This window comes from Bufo gargarizans, chromosome 3, assembly GCF_014858855.1.
Source record: "Bufo gargarizans isolate SCDJY-AF-19 chromosome 3, ASM1485885v1, whole genome shotgun sequence".
Taxonomy (NCBI): domain Eukaryota; kingdom Metazoa; phylum Chordata; class Amphibia; order Anura; family Bufonidae; genus Bufo; species Bufo gargarizans.
The window spans coordinates 346,310,956-346,337,529 of NC_058082.1; the positions used below are offsets into that span (position 1 = coordinate 346,310,956).

The 26,574-nt window shown below is 43.4% G+C and overlaps 1 protein-coding gene across 2 annotated transcripts in view; it reads left to right on the top strand.

Moving 5' to 3' along the window:
• COL8A2 (collagen type VIII alpha 2 chain) overlaps positions 1-16,078 on the top strand; it is a 148,566-nt gene extending 132,488 nt beyond the window's left edge. For both annotated transcript variants that reach the window (XM_044287656.1, XM_044287655.1), the window contains exon 4: positions 10,744-16,078. In XM_044287656.1, the coding sequence (XP_044143591.1) occupies positions 10,744-12,665 (1,922 nt within the window). In that variant the 3' untranslated portion in view covers positions 12,666-16,078. The remainder of the gene's footprint in view (positions 1-10,743) is intronic.
• The last annotated feature ends 10,496 nt before the right edge of the window (positions 16,079-26,574 follow it).

Sequence of the window (26,574 nt, forward strand, 5' to 3'; positions counted from 1 at the left end):
AATCACCTGGCTAGTGGAAGAAGTGCAGATCCAGGGACAGAATTCTATGCATTAAATAATGGGAGAAAAGAAGAAATGAATCGCACATCCACTGCTAATGCTATGATCTCATCCCTGCGTTTCTGCAGGAGACAGCACTGAATAGCGCATGTGTACTACCTCCATGCTACATGCTAAATGAGGCATTTGTGTACATTTTGATCAAAAGGCAATAAGCCCACTCACCACGCCAAGGTTGCCTCTATGAGTGGGTCCGAACCTAAAATTGGCGCGGCGCTGCACGAGTATGTCTTCATGGTCCAGATGCCCCCATGTGGCAGTAAAATCATGCGTCCATTTGCTGAGTCACTCAGAGGTGGACCTGCTTGTGTGTTTCCGATCTGTATCCTGCTGCATAACCCAACTGTGCTTGAGCTTTGGGTCAGGATTTTCTTATAGAGAGCAGAATTCATAGCTGCTTCACTTAAACCAAGTCATCCAGTTCCTGCAGAAACAAAGCAGCCCCAGACCACCACTATTTTTTACTGTTGGTATGATGTTCTTATGGCCGAATGCAGTGGTAGCTTTATGTCAAATGTAACCGAAACTTACAAAAAGTTCCATCTTTACCTATCAGTCCACAGAATATTATCCCAAAAGTGTTTTTTTGGCAAATGAGAATCAAGTCTTTGTGTTCTTTTTGGTCAGCAGTAGTCTTTCCAGTTGTGGAATTGTGTGCATTCACCTTAAATGAGGCAAGTAAGGCCTCTGGTAATTTAGATGTACATCTAGATTTTTTGTGACCTCCTGGAGGAGTCGTTGATACACTTATTGATGAAATTCGGTTAGGCTGGCCATTCATAAAAAGATTCCAGGCTTTCTCAGTTTGTGGGTAATGGCTCTTACTGTGGTTCTCTAGACTCCCAGAGCCTTCTGGCTCATGCACACAAATATATTCTTTTGTCTGCACCCGATCCACATTTTTTGCAGGTCGGATGTGGACCAATTCACTTAAATGGGGCCGCAAAATATGTGGACAGCACACTGTGTGCTGAGACAATAGTATAAGAAGACAGCACCAATGTCCCAATTTTTATCAAGATGCACGGTCACCAGCTGTCAGGCTCCTCTCTGCTTCAAACTGTAAAGTATAAAAAGAATTGTGACCAGCATCTTCTCTTTTCCGTAAGTTTTATTCCAGTTCACATATAACACAAGGCAACATTTTGACTTACGGTATATCAAGCCTTTTTCAAGCCATATTGTATTTTACACATTAACAGATTTAAATGCATACAAAGAAAGGAGTGTATCAAATCCTCCACCAATCATCAGACTGTGTATAATTACTATTATCTCAATACCAATCACAAGTATTTGCATCATGTGGATTAAAATATCCACATACAAATGAGAACTTCTTATATGACATTTGTTAAAATGGACCAGTGAACTGCAAGATGACTGCAGTGGCGTGCCTCTCCAGCGTCTCGGCTGTACATCTGCGCATGTCTCAATATCACGCATGTCCTGCACCTCCGTGAGGATTGCGCATGTCACATAACGTGCTCTTCATCAAACTTTTTGTACCAGGACAATCATCTTAAATCAACTTTCACAGCATTTCCTGCATTACTCCTCATGTGATCATGTGCCAGCTAACACCCAATGGGCAACAGGCACCATGTTCTCATTACAACCTATCCCCAGAAATCAAGAGGAGCATTGTCTAACCTACAACAGTCATCACATTTATCAATTGTTTTCCATAATAGAAATAGTACACACCCACCTAAGGCCTTGCAACTAGAATAGCTGTTCTCATCTGCTTTTCTCTGATAAAGGGCTTTTGTCCTGAAAGAACTAGTTGCAGATGTGATACTGGCTTAGCTATATTTCTAGCTTTGCTACATACACATTAGGAAGGCATCTCTGCCAATCTGCTGTGGGAAAATAATGCAGCACTCATATTGCTGCTGTGTTTTCCTTACTGTTTACATACTTGCTTTGCAGCAGCAAGTAAGTATAGTTTTAGCTCTAGGTATCTTACTTCAATGGGACGGCTCCTTCCTATTCATCATCAATATAGCAAAAACACACAACATCTTTAGAAAATTTATTTCACCATTTTAGATGAACTTCAGATGAACCAGATAAACCTCCAAACTAACCTTTAACTGAAAGTGAGATGACAGAATTACATCCCACAAAACTTACACCTCTCTCAATGAAACATGCAAGCTATTTCTCTTTCTAGAAGGACAAGAGAACCAGAATGTCTCAAAAGAAACATGTTTTACTTGGTTGACTTGAATTGCGGGACAATCGTTGGGGTGCTCTTTATCATTAGGGAGACAAAAAATATGCATGAGTACTGTATGCCAGGCGACACTACTCTTGGCATATCACATATCTCAATTCGGGGCATACTAATGCTCTTCATAATGAGAAAGAGCACCCATTAGACAATGCATATATATATTGTTGAGACTAGTCAGTCTCTCTCTCCCCCGCCATGATGCCTACACAGGCATTGCAGCCTGCCAGCTATGGAAGTCTATGAGACTCAGCCAAATGTAGTTTCCAAAATGGGGTCACTTTTTGGGGGTTTCCACTGTAGAGTTACCTCAAGGTCATGGTGCCCAAAAGCCATTCCAGCAAAATCTGCCCTCCAAAAACCATATGACGCTCCTTCCCTTCTGACTCCTGACATGTGCCCATAGAGCAGTTTACGAACAGATAAGGAGAGTTTTTGTTAACCGCAGAATTGATGTTTGTCTTGCTGGTAACCCTTGCTGTGTGACAGGAAAAAAATGGATTCACATAGAAAAGATTTTTCCTCCATTTTACTTTAATTCTTGTGGAACACCTCAATGGTTAACAAAATTTGTATCATCAGTTTTGAATAATTTGAGGGGTGTCATTTCTAAAATCACTTTATAACTGAATTGGTGCTTTAAACAAAAAAAAAACAAAAAAAAAGATTTTGTTTAAAGTTAGAAAAAATTATTCTAATATTCTAAACCGTCTAATGTCCTTAAAAATTAAATGACATTTTCAAAATGATGGCAACATAGACATAGTAGACATATGGGGAATGTTGATTGATAACTATCTGTTTTAAAAGTAGAGAAATTCTAATTTAAACTTTTCCAAATTTAGATTTTTCTTATAAAAGAATAATATATTTAAAGGAAAAAATATTTGACCCAAATTTACAGCTAACATGAAGTACAATATGTCACGAGAAAACTGTCTCAGAATTGGTTATATAAATAGAAGCATTCCAAAGTTATTACCACATAAAGTGACACAGATTTGCAAAAACAGACCTGAGCTGGAAGGTGAAAACTGGCCAGGGTTTTGTGTTTACTTTAGTAATCTTTTATTTGCGTGTACTTGTATTATCTTTGTCTATTGTTAAAAGTAGTTTGAGGATCTGAACATTCAAGCGTGACAACTATGTAAAAATAGAAGAAATTAAAAGGCTGACCAATACTTTTTTCACAGCACTATATGTGACCTGTGAGTGGGTCTCTCCATTCTCCACTCTTTTTCTTGATTATTTTTCTTGATTATTATAACTCCTAAAGGTTCCTTTTCTCTGAGATCTGTTTTTCTTTTCCATTGTAAAAATTTAAAATTTTAACAAAAACTTGTGAAAGGAAAAACAGCTTTACTCTGTCCCACCTGGATACAGCAGCCAGGGGTGGTTGAAACTAGGGAAACAGCCACGCAGGTGGTGATGTTGTTTCCATAGCTCCCATTTATAGTCCCATAGTTTATAAGGCTGAAAAAAGACATCTGTCCATCTAGTTCAGCATGTTATCCTGCAAGTTAATAAAGATGAAGGCAAAAAAAAAAAGTGTGGTAGAAGACAATTTTCCTTACTTTAGGGGAAAACTCCCAGGATCAACAACCCATCTCTAGTAGCTATAGCCTGTAATATTATTAAGCTCCAGAAATACGTCCAGGGCCCTCTTGAATTCCTTTATTGTACTCACCATCACCACCTCCTCAGGCAGAGAGTTCCATAGTCTCACTGCTCTTACCGTAAAGAATCCTCTTCTATGTTTGTGTACAAACCTTCTTTCCTCCAGACGCAGAGGGTGTCCCCTCGTCACAGTCACAGTCCTGGGGATAAATAGATGATGGGAGAGATCTCTGTACTGATCCCTGATATATAATATACATAGTTATTAGATCTCCCCTTAGTCGTCTTCTTTCTAACGTGAAAAACCCTAATATTGATAATCTTTCTGGGTACTGTAGTCCACCCATTCCAGTTATTGCTTCAGTTCCATTCAAGTGAATGAAAGTTACATAGCAACGGCCCACTTAGTTGTTTCCATAGGCCTGGCCACCTCTGGCCAGTGCATTTAGGCAGGGAAGAGGGGCAGTCTGAGATGGAAATGCCTCTCTCTAGTCTTAAAAGTTTGACAACTTGTTTTTGTGTTTCCATTAATACCAATTTTCAAGATCTCTTATTGCTGTGAAGAAATAGAACCAGCCTGTTAACGCTTATGTATGTGATCCTGCTGACACTGCTGCTGAGCTTTTCACAATATGTAGAGCTTGTTACAATGTACAGTTTAAAGCTTGCGTCCTGGAGTCTAGGGCACAAGATTGTCTTCCTATTTAGAATTTAACTGGTTAATGCCCCAAATGTCAAGTTTCTCAACTGTTCTTTCTACTTTATAATAAAACAGACCATTGTGATTCCACATCAAATGTTGAGTTAGAATCACAAACTCACCCGTAACCAGAGGAGTCACTACCGGTACTACAATGTATCATCTGTACCCTGTCATTATAGCTTTGTATAGTTTTTGCTCTATCCATCCTCATTATCAGTATCGCTAGAACATTTTGGAGTACAGCCCCCTACCTAGCGACAAGGGAGTGGGAATGGAAGACGCATACAGAGCCTAGTCTGTGAAATAGTGCTAAAGTCTGACAGTATTTAGGCCTCCAGCAGCACAAATGACTTGTCCCGGACTGCATTCATTATTTATTTTTATTTTTTTACACAGCCGGGCAGCCAGGTGGGCGGGGCTTGGGCGGGCCGCGGCTGTAGCGGGCGGGGCTTGGGCGGGGCTTGGGCGGTCCGCGGCTCGGGCCTGGCTGGGGGGGAAGCCAAGGAAGCAGAGGAGTAGTCAGGTCAGGACTGGAGTAGGCGGGCCCGAGGCGCACTGCTGCACGAGCAGAAGATGAGGTAGGCCAGTGAAGGGGGGATCTGTTGCGGACACTGGGGGGGGATCTGTGGAGGACACTGAAAGGGGGGGGGGATCTGTGGAGGACACTGAAGGAGGGATCTGTGGAGGACACTGAAGGGGGGATCTGTGGACGACACTAAAGGGGGGATCTGTGGACGACACTAAAGGGGGGATCTGTGGACGACACTAAAGGGGGGATCTGTGGACGACACTAAAGGGGGGATCTGTGGACGACACTAAAGGGGGGATCTGTGGATGACACTAAAGGGGGGATCTGTGGACGACACTAAAGGGGGGATCTGTGGACGACACTAAAGGGGGGATCTGTGGACGACACTAAAGGGGGATCTGTGGACGACACTAAAGGGGGGATCTGTGGACGACACTAAAGGGGGGATCTGTGGACGACACTAAAGGGGGGATCTGTGGACGACACTAAAGGGGGGATCTGTGGACGACACTAAAGGGGGGGATCTGTGGACGACACTAAAGGGGGGATCTGTGGACGACACTAAAGGGGGAACTGTGGACGACACTAAAGGGGGGATCTGTGGACGACACTAAAGGGGGGATCTGTGGAGAACACTAAAGGGGGGATCTGTGGACGACACTGAAGGGGGGGGGGAATCTGTGGACGACACTTAAGGGGGGATCTGTGGACGACACTTGGGGGGGATGTTGGGGTGGGAGGTCCTGGAGGGGTGTTTGGGTGGGAGCTCTGGAAGGGGTGGGAGGTCCAATAGGTATGTGGGGGTGGGAGATCCGGGAGGGGGGGCCCATCATTTTTTTTGCTATGGGGCCCAGTCATTTCTAGCTACGCCCCTGGGCCAAGAGATATCCGAAGAACCCTAAGGAGAGAAACAACGGGAACAACCTAACCCAGCTAGACGTGTCTTAGCTGACCTGACTAAATGGCTTGTTGTGTGCCCTAAGCCATGATCGTGGGTAGGCCTGTAAGTGGGCAAAAACCAAGCCAAGTAGGGTAGAAAAGGAACTCTAATGGCATGTGCAAACTAATCCCCAAGCCAACTGCAAGGTGTCAGGGATCTAGAGCGAAAAATTCGGGGTGTATGAGGCAAGGCCAGAAGGAGACCTACAACCCATCTTGTGGATGACAAGCCCAGAGACATGATGCTCAATATTGCGGATACTGCCCCAAAGCGGAATGGAGGACCAGGAATACATTGTGAAATGGATCATGAAAACCAACTGAACCTTGTAAAGTTTTGGTTCTAGTGCGAGTACTGGCAATGCCCCAGCCTCAGGAGATCGTGGGACCGAAACCTAACTGCCTAGACTATGCAGGGATGAGGGCCAAAATAACTATGTAGATAGGAAGAGAATCCTTGAATAGTTCCCCAGACAACAGCTATCTGCTATGCAGTACCAGAATGCCTTGGGGACTCTCATAACCATGACCCCCTCCAACAGCATACCTGGAACACTAACCAGCCTACAACCATGTCGTACCCCTAACAAACAAAACAAAACAAAACATGAAAAACAGTCAAGGGGCCCCCAGAGCCATGAGGCCGGATCAATCATAGGGCCCCCGACCAGAGGCCCCCGAAGCCAGAGGGTTGTGGTGACGATAAGTAATTAAAACGTAAGCCGGACCTGATATGCAGAGGCTTGAATAATTGGATTGGCTAGAAGGTGGCCTACGGAACATAACTGCCAACAGGCGTTGAAAATATAGACATTAGAAATCCGAAGCACGTGCATACATAAAACACTAACCACCGCGAACCATAAAACGTAAACATGAAATTGAAACAGAGATGGGAGAAAAACAGGAGCCTGAGGCATTGCAAGTTCGCTAAGAGAAGTCTCTTATCGTGACAAACAAATGAATAGCTTGTGAAAACATAGCAGGAAACTTACTCCCATTGGCCCAGTGACCTCCGCTGAGGAGCTGTTTGGTGAACTGGGGCAGGAGAACAATCTGAGTGAATACAAACCAGAAGTAACAGGAGACCAGTCTGAGTGAATATGAACCAGGATTAAAGAACTAGAGCGGTGGGTGCAGACTGCCCCGGTGAGACTATTGAGTAAAACCATGACGTGGCAATGAACAGGAGAATGCAGCTTTGAGTGGAAGCAGAGTACAACATGATGTAACAACAAATGGGTGAATGGAGCTTTGGATGTGAGTGGTACCTAAAAAACATGGAATGGGCGCAGCTCCAAGTATGGGTAGCGCATGAAAAGCATGGTATAAGCAGACGTATGAATGCAATTTGAAAGTGAGCAGAGTATTGACGTGATGCGAAAGCAGACACGTGAACGCAGCTCTAGTAGTGAGTGGAGTATAGGACAATATGTAAAAGCAGACATGCGGACGCAGCTTTGGATGTGAACGGAATATTAACTTGATGTGACAGCAGACATGGAAAGCGGCTTTGGTGAGTGGGGTATACGACATGGTGTAGCAGTATAAGTGTGAACACAACTCTGGGTATAAGCTGAGCATGAAATTTGGTATAACAGCAGCTCTGGCTGTGAACGGAGCATAACATAGATGTAACAGCGACATGAATGCAGTTCTTGAAATGGGCCTGGAAAGAACCTGTAGTAGTATAGGACGTGTGAACGCAGCTCTGGGTGCGAGTAGAGTAAACCCGATATACCGATAGAGTGGGGTATGGCAGAGACTTATTCTAACAACAAAACATGACATATAGCGTAGTGTCAGCAGCGGCTGAACCTGACGGTCCAATTGTCACCCAACATTTAGCTTGCCCTGTGCGATCCAGGTAACAAGACAAATGACATAGCATGGTATCTGCAGTAGCTGAACCTGGGCGATCCAGGTGACAAACAACATTTAACGTGGCCTTGGTGATCCAGGTGACATACAACTTTTTACGTGGCCTTGACGATCCAGGTGACATACAACATTTAACGCGGCCTGGATGATCCAGGTAACAAGACAAATGACATAGCATGGTATCTGCAGTAGCTGAATCTGGGCGATCCAGGTGACATACAACATTTAACGTGGCCTGGGCCATCCAGGTGACATACAACATTTAACGTGGCCTGGGCGATCCAGGTGACATACAACATTTAACGTGGCCTGGGCGATCCAGGTGACATACAACATTTAACGTGGCCTGGACAATCCAGGTGACAACATTTAATGTGGCCTGGGCGATCCAGGTGACAACATTTAACGTGGCCTGGAGGATCCAGGTGACATACAACATTTAATGTGGCCTGGGCGATCCAGGTGACATACAACATTTAACGTGGCCTGGACAATCCAGGTGACAACATTTAATGTGGCCTGGGCGATCCAGGTGACAACATTTAACGTGGCCTGGAGGATCCAGGTGACATACAACATTTAACGTGGCCTGGAGGATCCAGGTGACATACAACATTTAACTCGGCCTGGACGATCTGGGTGACATACAACATTTAACGAGGCCTGGGCGATCCAGGTGACATACAACATTTAACGTGGCCTGGGCGATCCAGGTGACATACAACATTAACGTGGCCTGGACAATCCAGGTGACATACAACATTTAACGTGGCCTGGGCGATCCAGGTGACAACATTTAACGTGGCCTGGAGGATCCAGGTGACATACAACATTTAACGTGGCCTGGAAGATCCAGGTGACATACAACATTTAACTCGGCCTGGACGATCTGGGTGACATACAATATTTAACGCGGCCTGGACGATCCAGGTGACATACAACATTTAACGCGGCCTGGACGATCCAGGTGACATACAACATTTAACGTGGCCTGGATGATCCAGGTGACATACAACATTTAACTCTGCCTGGGCGATCCAGGTAAAACATAACATGTAACTCGGCCTGGGCGATCCAGGTAAGGCTACTTTCACACTTGCGGCAGTGTGATCCGGCGGGCAGTTCCGACGACGGAACAGCCCGCCGGATCAGCCGATCTGCCGCTGACTGAAAGCATTTGTGAGACGGATCCGGATGCGGATCCGTCTCACAAATGCATTGCAAGGACGGATCCGTCTCTCCGTTTGTCATGTGGACCGACGGATCCATCTTGTAAATTTTTTCTCATTTTTACCGATCTGCACATGCGCATGCCGGAACGACGGATCCGGCATTCCGGTATTCTGAATGCCGGATCCGGCGCTAATACATTCCTATGGGAAAAAATGCCGGATCCGGCTTTCAGGCAAGTCTTCAGTTTTTTTCGCCGGAGAGAAAACCGTAGCATGCTGCGGTTTTCTCTTTTGCCTGATCAGTAAAAACGACTGAACTGAAGACATCCTGATGCAAACTGAACGGATTACTCTCCATTCAGAATGCATGGGGATAAAACTGATCAGTTCTTTTCCGGTATAGACCCCTGTGACTGAACTCTATGCCGGAAAAGAAAAACGCAAGTGTGAAAGTACCCTAACAAGACAAATGACATAGCCGTGATCTGCAATGGCTGAACCTGGACGATCCAGGTGACATACAACATGTAACTCGGCCTGGGCGATCCAGGAGGCATACAACATGTAACTCGGCCTGGGCGATCCAGAAGGCATACAACATGTAACTCGGCCTGGGCGATCCAGGTAACACATAACATGTAACTCTGCCTGGGTGATCCAGGTAACCAGACAAATGACATAGCCGTGATCTGCAGTGGCTGAACCTGGGCGATCCAGGTGACATACAACATTTAACTCAGCCTGAGCGATCCAGGTAACAAGACAAAAACATATAGTATCAGCCGTGGCTGAACCTGGACGGACAAGGTAACATGCGGCCTGTGCACCTGAGAACAAACGCCTGTGAGTGAGGCTGTGGCTCGTATATGAATAGCCTCCGCCCCTCCCGCAAATGCAGGCTGACTAATCAGCCTTACCAACTTGTTATTCATTTTTTTGCACTCTAAAAATAATGCAAGGCTCTGCTCCAGTTTACACAGTAAACCGGAAGCCTATTGTGTTATGCCTAAAATTAAAATAATAAAAATTAATACTAAAAATTAAAATAATAAAAACATTTAATGGGATGTTCCAAGACTAAAAATGTCTACACAATATGTAATAAAAAAAACAACAACATAATTTACCTGTTAAATCCCCTACCACTCCTGTGCCAATAGTCCACCACCAGTCTTTATTAACATGATAACAACAGTAACATGACCACCGCAGCCAAGTACTGGCCTAAGTGGCCATGTACCGTACCTACATTTTTCTTTATTACCATACATACCTTTTAAAAGCATTATAGGTTCCAAGATTATAGTAAACATTAAATTTGCCTAGAAAACCAGGCCAGTAAATTGCCTTTTATTTAAAAGGAATATTGCTATGAGTAATACTTCATTAAAATGGTAAATAGCATCATACAAGCAGTAGGAAAGTATTTGAATAGCCCATACTAGTGATAAAAAAGAATTGGGCAATACTTTTAAAAGCTGAATTAATGGAGCCAACACTGGCGGCTTTTCCATGCAATATATTAAAACATTGTTGATATGTAAGCATTTATTCAAGAAATATATACAAAATAATGATCATTTTTTTTTGTTTCTTCTCTTTACAGATATGCTACCAATGCTTCCAATGGACCTTAAGGGAGAACCTGGACCAGCTGGACAACCTGGTCCACGGGGACCACCTGGGCATCCTGGACCACCTGGGAAGCCAGGAATAGGAAAACCTGGATTACAAGGCATGCCAGGACCTTCTGGCCCCCCTGGTTTATCTAGCATCGGAAAATCAGGTTTACCAGGTATGCCTGGCAAAATTGGACCTAAAGGCCTACCTGGCTCAAAGGGGGAACCTGGAATGAGGGGAGAGCAAGGACCTAGAGGGCTGCCTGGATCTTCTGGAATGCCTGGTCCTTCAGGAATCTCATCAAATGGAAAACCAGGTGTTCAAGGTGCTCCAGGGCAGACAGGTGTCAGGGGTGAACCTGGTCCAAAAGGCGAGCCAGGACTTCGTGGTGAGAAAGGCATTAAAGGAGATGCTGGGCTTGGAAAACCAGGACTGCCTGGTATTCGTGGCCCTGTGGGCCAACCTGGTCCATTAGGCCCACCTGGTCCAGTAGGTAATGGCAAACCGGGACTTGATGGATTACCAGGAGGCAGAGGGGATAGAGGTGATCTTGGTCCACCTGGTCTACCAGGAGTTGTCGGCCCACCAGGACCACAGGGCCCACAAGGTAAACCTGGCATTGATGGAATTGGTAAACCAGGTATAGATGGATTACCAGGACTACAAGGGCCATTAGGTCCTAAAGGGGAACCAGGTATAAGAGGCTTACCAGGGATGCCAGGGCCCCCAGGGTATGGAAAACCAGGTCTTCCTGGTTTGAAAGGTGATAGAGGACCTGCTGGAGTACCTGGAGGAATAGGAGATAAAGGAGAGCCAGGGTTAGATGGTGAACCGGGTGAGCAGGGGCCACAAGGTATTATAGGACCTCCAGGATTTCCGGGATCTCTTGGATTGCCAGGAAAAAATGGTTTACCTGGCTTGAAAGGTGACATTGGGCCTCCTGGGCCCCTTGGTGCAACTGGAATTCCAGGAAATCAGGGCCCCAGTGGATTTGTAGGCAAACCAGGTGTTCCAGGTGAAAGAGGACTTCCAGGTCTGAAAGGACTTCCAGGGCCAATTGGACCAAAAGGAGAGGGAGGACTAATGGGACTACCAGGTTTGCCTGGTCAAATAGGTGGCCCAGGGTTAAAAGGAGAAGGGGGATTTCCAGGGCAACCAGGCCCTAGGGGTCCAGCTGGTATTCCGGGTCTGCAAGGATCTTCTGGCCCCATTGGGCCACAAGGATTACCAGGATTAAAAGGAGAGCCTGGCATACCTGGGTTACCTGGAAATAGCATCAATGGTCAGTCAGGTCCAATTGGCCCTGTAGGATCACCTGGGGTTCCAGGACCACCTGGTTTAAATGGCCAACCTGGACAACCTGGTCCACCTGGACCTCCAGGTCCACCAGGAATCTATAGTGAAGGCACCATTGCTGGCTTGCATTTGCCAGAAGGAGGTGTGGAAGGGGGCACAGTAGGCAATGAAAAACCTGGAAAGCCTCAGTATGGCACTGGAGAACTTTCTGCCAAAGTAGCCCCAGCATTCACTGCCATCTTAACTACATCATTCCCACCTTCTGGCATGCCAATAAAATTTGATCGGACTTTGTACAACGGCCATAACAGTTATAATCCTCTTACTGGGATATTTACTTGTTCTATTCCCGGAATTTATTACTTTGCCTACCATGTCCACGTCAAAGGAACCAACATCTGGGTTGCTCTTTACAAGAACAATGTACCTGCTACTTACACATATGATGAATACAAGAAAGGGTACATGGACCAAGCCTCTGGGAGTGCAGTGTTAGAACTCAAGGAAAATGACCAAGTTTGGGTCCAGATGCCCTCAGACCAAGCAAATGGGTTATATTCAACAGAGTACATCCATTCTTCATTTTCTGGCTTTCTTCTTTGTCCCACATAATGGACTTCCAAAAATATTTCTAGCCCTAGTAATAAACTATCTTTAAAAATTACATGCAACACAATGACAGACTGTCTACACTTATATATCGACTGGGAGAAAAGATGAATACTTGTTTAAGATGCTGAAACAAGACTTTTAAAGTAATCACAATATCCCCCAGTGACATAAAAATCAGAGTAGACCCACAAGCTTGTGGAAAGATGACTATGCTACGCCATTGATCTTCAGCTTACACGTTGTTGGAACCTTAAATGTTCCATAATATTGATAAAATTTATTATTTTGTGGATTTTTCTATAATTTTTCTGTACCTGCTTTATATGTTCTATAGAATTTTTGTTGTAAAACACTGCATCAACACAATGTAATGAGGATGACCTTGTCAGATATTATTGGTTTAAAAGTTTCATCTACAGCCCCATTACATGTTTTTCTCATATATTTTCCACTGGTTTTTTTTCTACCTACAAAAATAATAGAAGCATTTCTAGGAAATAAAGCAAATGTCTGAATGTTTAAAGAGAAACACAAACTGTGAGTATGTGTGATAGGGTTTTCCTTCTGTAGAGTAGTAGCTGCAGACTCTTGGTTTCCTCCAAAACTGTCAGTGGCTTTTAGCCACTTTGGATTTTTTTTCCATGATAAGCTTTGCCCAATAAAAAAAAAAAGATTAAAAATATTTTTTAAGTTAAATCTTTAAGGAGAAAGTTAGTAGAAAAGTAAATATAGCATAGTACTTTAGTTACTTCGGCAAACATTTTTTTCAAGGACCCATGAACTGATGAATTATGAGATGTCCATAACCAACTGCCACTTTTACAAGCTGTTATCTACTATCCCTATTGTAATTTATGTTATTTTGGACAGTTGAGTTTAATCACCTCCTATATATCTTATGCAATAATGCACTAACATACTCATGGTACCTGACATATGGCCTTCTGTTATATTTGGTTATTACATAGAAATCCAATATAAAGAGCGGTATCACAGTGTTCGGTATAAGACTGTATTTCCCTCACTGCTGAACCATAGATTTTTATAAATCACAATCTGCTGTGATTTACCCACTAGTACGTGAATATTTGTAGATTTAAAATGGAAGGAAGCCTACTTCATTGGCTACATGTTTATTCCACATTGAAACCAAGAATGTGATCTAAAGCATCCTCACCATCAGCCGGAAAACTTTGTAGTTAGCTGTTCCATGGCTCGTCTTTTTTTTTTTTTTTTTATGATGCTTATATTTTTTAAAAATATGAAATTTTTTGAGTGGTAAGAGAGTGTTGGTTTACTGTTTCTCTTCACCATTCAGTGCCTTTTAATAAATGACTGTTCATTGTAATCATTTTTTTACTTTATTATCCAATTGCAATGGTGCTATGCCCCACCTACCAATGTTATATATTAATATAGTGCAATATTATTCTTAAAAAAAAAAACTGCATCTTTGGTTTATAAAAATATCATTCCTGTTTTGTCCTGCTAATATTAATGGATTTTGCATTGATAATGCTTGAACTGTAATGGAATTTTGGGTAAGGAGATATGTTATTGCGCATCTTACTTTAACCTACTCACTGCACCATTAGGCTGTGAAAATGCCGGTTGACCAGGGTTATCTTGCAGAGAAGTGGTTAATGATCACGGGTCAAACATAAGCCCCCCTACCTATTGATAGTTTTCAAAATGCACCTCCATATAGTGTGCAGACAGAGTGTTTTGCTACTACCAGAGGAGAAGAATAGCTTAATAGAGCAAACATTAAAGAGGTTGTTCGGCTGGTAGTATTTTTTTATTTAAAATAAAAGGGCTGGAGTAAAAAGACAAAGTCATACCTCACCAATCCCCACCATTCTCTTTCCAGTGCTTCCCAAGTCCCCACTCTACTTCATGGTCCTGGTTCCTCTACTGGCTGAGTTGGGTCATCATGGCAGCCAGTGATTGGCTAAGTAGTCAATTCCTGTGTGTCAAGAGGGACTAGGAAATCAGCAGTGTTCTGAATGGTGTTAAAAATGGAGTGGTCAGGGATCTGATTTTGTATCCCTTTCTGATGCTTGTTTCCAAAAGTTTTACTGGGTGGACAGATAAAAATAATTTTAGTTTCCTGTGTAAAAGGCCCATCGGTCAGTCGGTCAGTTGGCTGGTCGTCAAGCTAGGCAACTCATTTGTGGGATCATAAAAATGATCTTTTCTTGGTAGCACATTTCTCTGTGTAAACAGGGGATGTGCTATCAACAATAATGAAATAGGATGCTTAGTCTCATTCACTTTACCAAGCAGAACCCGTAAACAAGAGTAGCACAGTTTCTGGGAGAAAAATGCAGCCCCAATCTTACAATACTTAAAAGGGTATCCCCATCAGGGACATTGAAAGCATATCGCTAGGATTTGCCATGAATGTCAGATAGGTGCAGGTCCCATCTCTGTAATCTATCTCCACAAAGTGGCTCCTGAAATTGAAGGGAGAGCAGCTGGCATGTGTGGCCACCCTCTGTTCACCATTATAGGAGCTATTTTGGGCAATTCTATAGAAGTGAATGGACAGTTGGTTGTGCTTGCGTGGCTTTCAACACTATTTTTTTAAGTCCTAGAGCGGTGAATGGAGAGCAAGCTGCTCATGTGTTGAGTGCTCTTCTTCACTTCATGGGCCCTGTTCTGGAGATAAGAGTGAGACCTGCACCTATCTGATATTTATGACTTATCCCAGATGGAAATAGACCTTTAACATACTTATGGTTATGGAAAAAGGAGCATGTGTTAATTCATCTCTTTCTACAGCTTCACCTGTACTTCTCAATGTGAACAACGACCATCTAGAAGACTACCTGAACCTTTATGTTCTCCAAGTGTCACAGCACAACTGTTTGGTTAACGATGATATTTTTGTTACTTTTCAAGAAATAAAATGTGGTCTTGTCACCTTTCCATTACTAACCAAAGTGTTTTATGGCATGTACAACAATGATAAGACTGTCATCAGAGCTGCACCATACTAACTTTTGTAGGGTTTTCTCTAGCCAAGTAATAATCAACCATCATTAATCAAACAGACAAATATATTACTTGAATCTGTTCCCAACAAGAAGTGATACTTGTTCTGCTTCCATCAAAAATATTAGGGTAATTATGAAGTGAACATTTCTAAGAAAGCCAATTAAAGTAATAGGTTGAATAACAATGTCAAGAGAAGCTCAGCAGAACTCTAGAATCTGTTGTCTGACACAGCAATATGAATGGTGTCCTGCTGGGGAATTGCCCTGTTCTGCATTCTATATGGGCCTCTGTTTGTGGGTGGCTGAAACAGGATTTCTGTTGGGGGGCTTTCCTGTCCAGCCAGAGCTGACTGCCTATGTTTTTGCTGACTGAATAACATAGAGACAGTTTCCTAATAAAATATCTAAACTCTGTCTTGTCTGCGGTTTTATTTGAAGGAATGAGGTGTGCATGAGAGATGTGGGCAGCTGTGAGCTCTACTCACAAGAAGGAAATTGCCTCATCAGTTCTAGTAAAAAAAAAAAAAAATCTAGTATGTAAAAATGAACTCCTGACTTTTTATATAAAAATCCAGTTTTCCTGAAATGGTGATAAAATAAAAACATACTATGTGACATCTGACCATCTGATTGTGGGGAGGACGTCATGGCCATCTTGACTGAAGGAAACACACCAAATCGTGTGCACGCTGACATGTGATGTTACCATGTCAGCGCACTGGCCGGGCGCCATGACGTCATCTGTTATGATGTTACTGTGCCTGGCCAGCGTGATTTGCACGTGTGAGATTTGGTGCATTTTCTTCAATCAAGATGGCCGTGACACTCCGCGATCAAATGGATGAAGGGAGTATGTTTTTTTTTTGTAACCCCTGATTAGCTTATGAAAGGCCTCAATATGACTCTCAGATGCTGCGATCCCCGTTGAACGTGGCATCTGAGAGGTTCAATGACGGGTGGCGGTGAAATCGCTATTTCCCGTCATTGCGCCTGCTACATATAATGGAATGCTATTTGTGACAAAGTATTTTGTAACTTATCTGAATTTCTTGTCGAAGTTCAATGAAGCAGCCTAACTGGATTGTTGAAAATTTTGCTCATCAGTATGAAACATGATTACTGAGCGAGCATGCTCGGCCGAGTACCAGTTCGGCTCGATCATCGCTATGCTCGGCACGTGGCGGTACTCAGCCGAATACCACGTGTGCTCGTCGCATTGCTTGAGTCTCCTTCCCGCACGTTTGGCGCCTCCTAAGCAGCCAATCAACGTTCAGGTAAGTAATTCCCTTCAGTGTAATGCCATAGCCATTTTAGCTGGCCGAAACACGTGATACCAGTTTATATAGTAGCCGATGTCCCGCGCTCAGATCAGTCAGCGTCAGGGAGAGCAGACAGTAGGCAGGAACAGATAGCGTTTTGCTGGAAATTCACAGATTTAACTCCCAAAAAACGATTGAAAGACCAAACAGTCCTCTTAAGGACTACAGTGTGTGTTTGACAGCAGTGCAGCACCATTCTTTTTTTTTTTAACCTAGTACATCAATCATGACTACATTCATGCAAGAGGGAATTCATTTCATATAAAGTGCATATGCCAATGAATAATAAACCTAAACGCACCATAAAAAGAACCTCAGTCAATTGCACTCTCTAAAAGTAAAAGATATACTGTACAGACCAGTGAATAGGCACCACGGACCCCAATGTACGTTTCACAGTCGCTTTCTTAAAGGGTATAGCGCCGATAAAAACCCTCCCCTAGGCGGGCCAATTGAAGTACTCAAACAACAGCACCCCTTCCCAACTAGTGATAAAACATACCATATGCATGGAGCTGATCCCCATTAAAGATCCAAAATAATTGCTGTTCACCAAGCCATCCTTGCTCTGGTCACATGACCCGGCGTGATGACACGCATGTAAGTCGGCGCTTCAGACAACCTGTGGACACGTTGACTAGAAAGTGCGGCTTGAATCCCCATACTACTGTCTGTCAGTGCTGTATATTGATAGTTGTTGGGCATTGTGCCCTATAGAGCTTGGTAACCTACCATTATAATGACAATTATCCTGCAGGTAACATCTTCATCTCACAGCAACAGTAAACTGACAATAGATTACCTTTCTGTATAGGAAGTCTTATTTGACTGCTACAGAAGGACAATATTCTGCATTTGATTTCCAATGGTACAGCACTACTGAAATGGAAAAACAGCCAAAACGTTTAGAAAAAAAGCCTTCCTGATCCCTTACTAATAAATGAACATATCCATGGATATACAGTTTACACTGTGCTGTACTAGTAACACTATACTGTACCTTAAATCAGGACTGTTCAGCCATCTATTGTGCTAGCAGTGGACATGTAGGTTTGGCAAATAACTAGACAGTGCTAAGGATTAAATGTAATATATATTATATTATGTATACAGTACAGTGGTCTTTGATTTGAATTATGGTCATTATAGGGGTGTTGTGGGATTACAATATAGATGTCTGTTTCTCAAGATGGAACAGCAATAGCAGATCGGTGAGTTTCTGACTCAAGAGAATAGGATGAATCTGCAATATCCGGCATAGCCGCTGTGATGTAGATGTCATGCAGGTAGATGGGACCAGGGTTGGACTTTCCCACTAAAGTACCAGAGGATCCACCAGTGGGCCCAAGCTTGGGTACAATAACAGACCCCTAATAAAACAGGGCCCCAAAGTTTAATTTGAGCTGACTGGATATACCATATGTCCATTTTGTGCAGCTACACAGGGCCCAGCAGGAAAAGGGGCCCACCACCATTTTATTAAGAAAACTCCAATGCTTCCTAATGTCTGTTTCAATGCATGCAAAGTTCTGTTAAAGAGTAACTAAACTTTTACACTAACTTTTAATATGTTGTCCCTTTTTTTTTTCATTTTCTATTTTTACTGTACTTTTTCATCCCTAAAGAGCACCTTTCATTGGTGCACTAAAACTCAGTTCTCCCTACACCGCTGAGCTGTCAGTGGTGTACGGAGTACTCATTTTATGAATGGGGCCACAGCAGCGCAGGGAGTACGGGCAGGAGCGAATATTGCTGCTCCTGCCCGTGCTCTCTGGACTATTACTAACTGCTGGCATATCACATGGGTACCCTGTACCTATCTACTATGCCAGGATTAGCTGAACGGGGCAGGAAGAAGCAGGAGCCGCTCCGTTCAGCTTCAATTGCTCTGCTAAATTTATTTCAAGCTGCAGCTCAGTGGGAGTATCCTTTTCTGGGGCGTGTCTATTTTGCTGCATCTAGTGGCAGTTGAAGGATGGAACTGAGCATGTGCATCCTCAGATTGGTGGACAGGGAAATTAGAAAAAGAGCAAAACAATAGATTCTGTTAGGGTACTTTCACACTTGCGTTGTTTGATTCCGGCAGGCAGTTCCGTTGCCTGAACTGCCTGCCTGATCAGGCAAACTGTATGCAAATGCATGTCATTTTTTCTGACTGATCAGGCATTTTTCAGACTGATCCTGATCAGTCTAAAAAATGCCTGATCAGTCAGAAAAATGCATTGCAATATCGAATCAGTTTTATCCGGTGTCATCAGGCAAAACGGATCAGGTATTTATTTTTTTCTCATTTTTAAAGGTCTGTGCATTTTGAATGCTGGATCCGGCACTAATATATTTCTATAGAAAAAAATGCCGGCATTCAGGCAAGTCTTCAGTTTTTTTCTCCGGTGATAATACCGTAGCATGCTACGGTTTTCTCTTTTGCCTGATCAGTCAAAATGACTGAACTGAAGACATCCTGATGCATCCTGAACGGATTACTCTCCATTCAGAATCCATGGGGATATGCCTGATCAGTTCTTTTCCGGTATAGAGCCCCTGTGACGGAACTCTATGCCGGAAAAGAAAAATGCTAGTGTGAAAGTAGACTTATACAGTTAGATTTCATTGAATGGTTGGCTATAGTGGCTATACTAAACTTTAGGTCCCCGCAAACAACGGATTCGACCAGCAGCGGTGGAGAGGGGAACTGGACTCTCCACTTAGAAGGTTCCTCTTCAGGAGTGCAATTAAGTCTTTCCCTTAGTTTTCTCCCTGTCTCCTTCTCTAATTAGATCTCCACTTCTTCCCTCCCTGAACAGGTCTCTAAGATTTATTCCAGTGTTCATTAAGGGGTCCCTTTTGTCTCTGTGGAGTTCTGGGGCGGAGACTCTTTAGTCTTAGATCACAGTTGACAAGCTTCGGCTATATCTCCCCAACCGAGTTCATTACATTGAGCTCAGCTACCATTGGTTAGTTGCATTGTTAGTTGTTACTGCTTTATCCTGTCTCGGACATTAAGGTCTCAGTTTTTACTATGCCTTTATTGTCACAATTGTTTTTTCTACATTACTATGTTACTACTGATTTCCTCAGTTTTTCTATAGTTCTTTTTATTTATGTTCTCTCTTCATGCCTACCATATGTCTCTACCCCTTATAATGGTCAAGCTCTAAGGGATTATGGGGGGACAGCCTGGCACTCGATGCTCAACACTCCTCTCTGTACCGCTTTGGCCACGAAAGATGCTCCCCACCTTTCTCCTCCCCCTCATGGCTAAGATAATGTCCTTGAATGTAAAAGTCCTTAATTAAAATTATAAGAGATGCATCACACTACGGGAACTACGTAGATCCAGAGCTGACATTGTTCATTCACAGGAGATGGATCCTTTGCTAAACACTGGTTCCCTAGGGTGTTTACGGCCTCTGCTAGTTCCAAGTCCACAGGGGTTGTAATTCTCATCTCCAAGTCCTGCCCTCTTCAGGTCGACAAGGTCCAAGCCGATCCCTTAGGATGCTACCTTACTATCTAAGATACTCTGTATGGGGTGAGTTTACAGCTTTGCACGGTCTACTGCTCCTAATTCAGGTCAGCTTACTTTTCTTTCCTCTCTCCTTTCTTCTTTTTCTTCTGTTCAATGGGCAGTACAATTAATAGGGGGTGAGTTTAATATCCCTTTCTCAGAATGCACTGACAGGCTTACCACGCCCCCGACACCTCCATCTAACCAGAGTAACCGCCTTTCTAGAGGCTTTCCGTGAACTGGTCCTGTAACACCCCAGAGTTGTGTTACTACACACCACTACCTCGCTTTTATCTCTTAAGCGCCTCTTATGATGTAATTTATATGATATCCTCCAGAGATGTGCATATAAAACTGTATTAATGCAATTGTTTATGTAATTAGCCTGATGTACCAGCAGGTGACAGCAACATATTGGCAGAGACAGTCTAGTGTATCTAAGCTGGAATGGTTTATTCCAGTTTAGGCCCCCTCTGTGGAGAAGTGGGCAGTTCCCTTTTCCTGTAGCAAGGGAGGGAAAAGCCGGTTAGAGCTAGTTCTAATTTACCCCCTGTTGGGGAAAGTGTGTTGGAGTAGATCTCCCTCCTTAGGGAAAGAAGAAGGGGCACGTCTCTGCTAGAAACGTGGCCATATATCCCAGCAAGAGCACCTTTAGCTCTGCTGGATGAAGAAGCAGAATCTACAGACCAACTCTGGAGTTCCAGGAAGGAAGCTTTCTCTGAGAACCCATCTGTGAGAGAAGTCCAGTTCCTAGGAAAAGCCTATTCCTCCTTACAGTAGTTTGTCTGTCCCCACACAGCAGAAGGTACCAAGTCAGTGTAGAAGATTAATTTCTGCCACCATTACATAGCTAGAAGCAGACGTCTATCCTGCAAACTACACATCGAAAGCGGAGGTGTACATTCCTGCCAAATATTGCCTACACCTGCTGGGACAAAGAGACCAAAGCTGTACACTGTTTAGATGCAAGTTACTTCAAGTAAAGCAACGTTTGAACTTCGTCTAAAGATCTGGACCTCATTTGTTCTGCAAAGTTCCTCTATTATCCCTACTATCACCATTCTCAAATTTATTGCAAGTGAGCCAGGAGCCAGGAGTCCGGTCGTACCCAGGTAGGAGACACTGTGACACCACTACCACAACACTACAGAGACATTATAGGCCATTAAACCACTCTGGCATTCCTAACCTAGAACATGCGTTATAACATCTTAGAAGGGCCCTGGGATAGTACCCTGCGCACGCTGCAATTGGCATCATGACAAATACAGAATATTATTCCCCTGTACCTGGCCAATGCAGTCCGTACACTCTCCCTTTATGACCTATGTCGAGTGGATAACCTCTCTTCTCGCCAATATACCTCCTACTCCAATCCCCACCTCACACACACACAAGGATTGATTATTTCTTTGGAAATATTATGGCCCTTAGATCCCTGGTGGATGCATCTATTGGCCCGATAACTTGGTCGGATAATGCACCCATATATTTGGAACTCCATCTCCCCTCCGCCCCCCTGAGACACACCCATTGGCGATTAAATGACTCTTTTAACCAATCCTGTTACACGAGATGAGCTTCGCTCTTCTTTGTCCCGGAGATTTGTGGAAAACGCCCCTACTGCTCCTTCCCAGGTATTTTATGGAAAGCACACAAATAGGTGTTTCGGGGTGTGTGCATCTCCCTCTTCTCGAATGAAGAAGGATGAAGAGGCAGAATATCAAGAATGTCTACGTTCTCTTCGAACGGCAGAGCAGTCTCTCGCATCTCATCCCTCCATGCGAATACTGAGACAAATAACTGACCTGCAAGCCTAACTCAAGTCCCTGGCCTCCTCAGCAACTGAGTGGATGCTCAGCTACAACGCTTCTTTGCATATGGTAACAAACCGCATACCCTGCTAGCTCGATAACTTAAGGACCGCCTGGCCATCTCTATCCCACACGCTATTCGAGACCATCCCGCGACTATTGCTTGGTTATTCGATACCTATTATTCGGCCCTATACTCTCTTCCCTCTACTCTGCCTAGGGATGAGATGAAACATAATGCACTCTTAGATGAGTTCCTCTCAGAATGCCAATTACCGTCCTTAACTCCTGCAGCCCTAGCCCATCTAAACCAACCTGTCACGGTGGAAGAAATCAGGGACAGCATTTCTGAATTGCCTAATGGAAAGTCACCTGGACTGGATGGACTTTCTTATATTTATTTTAAGACATTTGGGGAACTATTGATTGCTCACATGGCTGTACTGTTAAATGGGTTCCTACGAGGAGATAGAATCCCTGACACCATGCTGGGCTCTTATGTGACAGTTGTCCCCAAACCTGGCAAGGACCCTGCAGACTGTGAAAGCTACAGGCCCATTAGTCTATTGAATTCACATCTGAAAATCTTCACCAAATTGCTGGCGAACCGATTGAATCTCTGGCTTCATCACCCAGTTCATAAAGACCAAGTTGTTTTTGTCCAGTTCCGCCTGGTGGGGGACAACACTAGAAGAGCCATTGACCTGGTGCATGTGGCCTGCAGAGGGGGAGTGGATGCCCTCTTGCTCGGGCTGAAAAAGCATTTGATCGCCTGAATTGGGACTTCATGTTCCGAACATGTTCCGAACATTACATCACTTCGGCTTTAAGGATCTATTCCTGACTGCCCTAAATAGCTTCTACTCCTCCTCCACAGCGGTGGTTAGACTAAACCATGCCCACTCCCCATCTCTCTCTGCAACGGGACAAGACAGGGATTACCCCTCTTCCCCCTCCTTTATGTTCTCAGAATCAAACCCCTGGCGGCTCTTATATGTAAAACCCCAGACATTAGGGGCCTAGAGGTCAGGGATAAATCATTCTCTGTTTCCCTCTTCGCCGATGATGTGTTGCTTACTTTACTTTCTCTCCCTAACCTCCACGCAGTCTTAGACCGGTATAGTGCGATGTCAGGTTATAAGCTTAATGCCCCTAAGTCCGAGGCACTGCCAATCAATATCCCCCCTGACAGACTCCACCTCCTCCAAAGCAGGTTTAACTACACTTGGGATACACAATCCATAAAGCATCTTGGAATCCAACTTACCCCTCACTACTCTGCTCTATATAAAGCTAATTTTCCACCATTAATATCGGAAATGAACATCCTCTTGGCTAAGTGGAAATCACTCCCAATATCACTACTTGGTCGCATTGCAGCCATCAATATTTCCATTCTCCCCAAACATATACCTGTTTGAAACCCTCCTGGTGAGGGTGCAGGCTACTGCTCTTCACTCCATACAGTCTGCCTTAACTAATTTAGTCTGGAATTACAAACACCATAGATTTTCTAATCAGACTTTAGTAGCCCCATTTACCAATGGAGGCTTAGCCCTTCCTAATATCACTTCATGTTACCTAGCAACACATCTGAGGCATATTGCCTCAAGGACTACGCTCCATTCCTACAACGAATGGACAGAGATTGAGAGGCTGTGGCTGGCACTAACTAACCCAGGGACAATGATCTGGGACTCCCCTACTCCTATCTCTACTTCAAATTTACTTGGCCCCATGTTGTTTAAAAAAGAGATTTGATACAGGACCAGCAGTCCATGGTCTAAAGCTCCGAGCGGGGATGTTTAGACCATGGACTGCTGTGGGGCTATACCGCCTTGTCGACCTGAAAGATCCTTTTTCTGATAGGATTCTGCCATTTGAAGAACTGCAGGCTAAATTCTCACTACCGCAAATATATTCCACAGAATACTCCACTATTACAAGACTATAATGGGATCCATGAATTTACCCACTCTTACCCCATTTGAGCGTATATGTACTCGGAACCCCTCCTCCAAAGGCCTTATCTCTGAAATATACCAGATATTATGGTTCACAGACTTCCCCATGGATTTCAAACATCCATATATGCTGAAGTGGGAAGATTAGCTGCAAAGGTAGCTACCCCCTATAGACTTGGCAGACCATATGGAGAAGGGCACATACTAGTTCCTCTTCCATAACATATAGGGGAAAACAATTGAAAATACTAATGTTCTGGTATCATACACAAGCAGTTCTCCACGCCATGAATCCTGAGGTGCCGGATCTCTGTTGGATGTGCTCCCTACAGAATGTCTCTTTATTTCATATTTTCTGGTCGTGCCCGGTTATAATGCCATTTTGGAGGCAAGTGACGCGACTATTACGGGTTATCCTAGATAACTCCTATCCCCAGGTTTCCATCGACCTTACTTATAAACATAGTCCCCAACAACACTAAGGGGTCATGGTGCCAGGCTGCTCCTTTAAATACTAATGGCAACTAAATGTCTGATCGCCCTCTATTTGAAACGCGCAGCACCACCTTCAGGACTGGACCTCTATACTCAGATACAGGAGATCAGATCCCTGGAGTATTCAATAGCTCTTCAGCGGAACTCAACGGACAAATTCTTGAAATGTTGGCAATCATGGGAGACTAGTAGGACTATGATAGCTTTATAGACATGAAGAGACACTATGTTTCATTTTACACACTTTTATTGTTCTATTGTACAATGATATTTACAAAAGTCTATTTGTATTGGACTGCTATAATACTTGCACACTGTGATTTATAGTCTGTGGAAAATCAATAAATTATAAATAAGAAAAAAAAAGTCAAACTCATATATAATATAGGTTCATTACACACAGAGTGATCTATTTCAGGCATTTATTTATTTTAATATTAATGAAAACCCAAAATTTAGTATCTCAGAAAATTAGAATATTATAGAGCACCAATTGAACATGATTTCTAATAAGAAATGTTGGCCGAGTAAAAAGTATGTACAGCTTATGCACTCAATAATCTGATGTCTCTCTTGACAATACCCCATAGAGTCTCTATGGGGTTTAGGTTAGACGAGTTTGTTGGCCAATCAAGCACAGTCATACTGTGGTTATTAAACCAGGTATTGGTACTTTTGGCAGTGTGAGCAGGTGCTAAGTCCTGCTGGAGAATGAAATCAGCATCTCCATAAAGCTTGTCAGCAAAGGGAAACATGGAGTGCTCAAAAATAGCCTGGTAGACAGCTGCGCAGACTTTGGACTTGATATAACGCAGTGGACCAACACCAGCAGATGACATGGCTCCCCAAACCATCACTGACTGTGGAAACTTCACACTGGACCTTACGCAACTTGGATTTTGGATCTTTCCACTCTTCCTCCAGACTCTGGGACTTTCATTTCCAAATGAAATGCAAAATTAATTTAATCTTAAAACAGGACTTTTAACCACTGAGCAGCAGTCCACTCTTTTTCCTCCTTAGCACAGGTGAGACGTTCCTGACATTGTCTCTGGGTCATGTGTGGCTTGCCACAAGAAATGCAACAGTTCTAGCCCATGTCCTAGATACGTCTGTGTATGGCAGCTCTTGGAAGTGCTGATTCCAGTCGCAGTCCTAGTGAATTTCCTTCAAATTCTTGAATAGCCTTTCCTTAACAATCCTTTCAAGGCTGTGGTTATCCCTGTTGCTTGTGCACCCTTTTCTACCACTCAACTTTTTTCCTTCTACTCAACTTTCCATTAATATGAGGGTGTCAATGACTGTCTTCTGGACAACTGTAAAGTCAGCAGTCTTTCCTATGATTGTGTACTCTACAGGGAGCATTTAAAAACTCTTTGCAGAGTCTACAATATTGAACATTTTTACAATATACAAATTTTCTGAGATACTGACTTTTGAGTTTTCAGTAGGTGTAAACCATAATCAACATTGTTCTGTTTTCATACACGTTTACACAGTGTGCAGTCTGACATTCAGCATAACCCATTCCTGCCTGCCAAATAAAAGGGGCTGTTCTTTGTAGTCTAACTTGTTTATTGGCAATATATTTATAGGAGCTTTGTTGCACTCCGTATTGGTCCAGCTGTGAATAGGGTTCCCACCCCAGTTACAGTTGATTAAAGATCACAGCAATAGAGCTTCGGTTGAAATGCTTTTATTTTTGCATTAATTAGATAGACATGTGGCAATCTCGTGTGAACGTTTTCAGCACATAGGTCTTCGTCAGACACTGCAAGTGTGATAGAACAAATTACATAAAAAATTACAG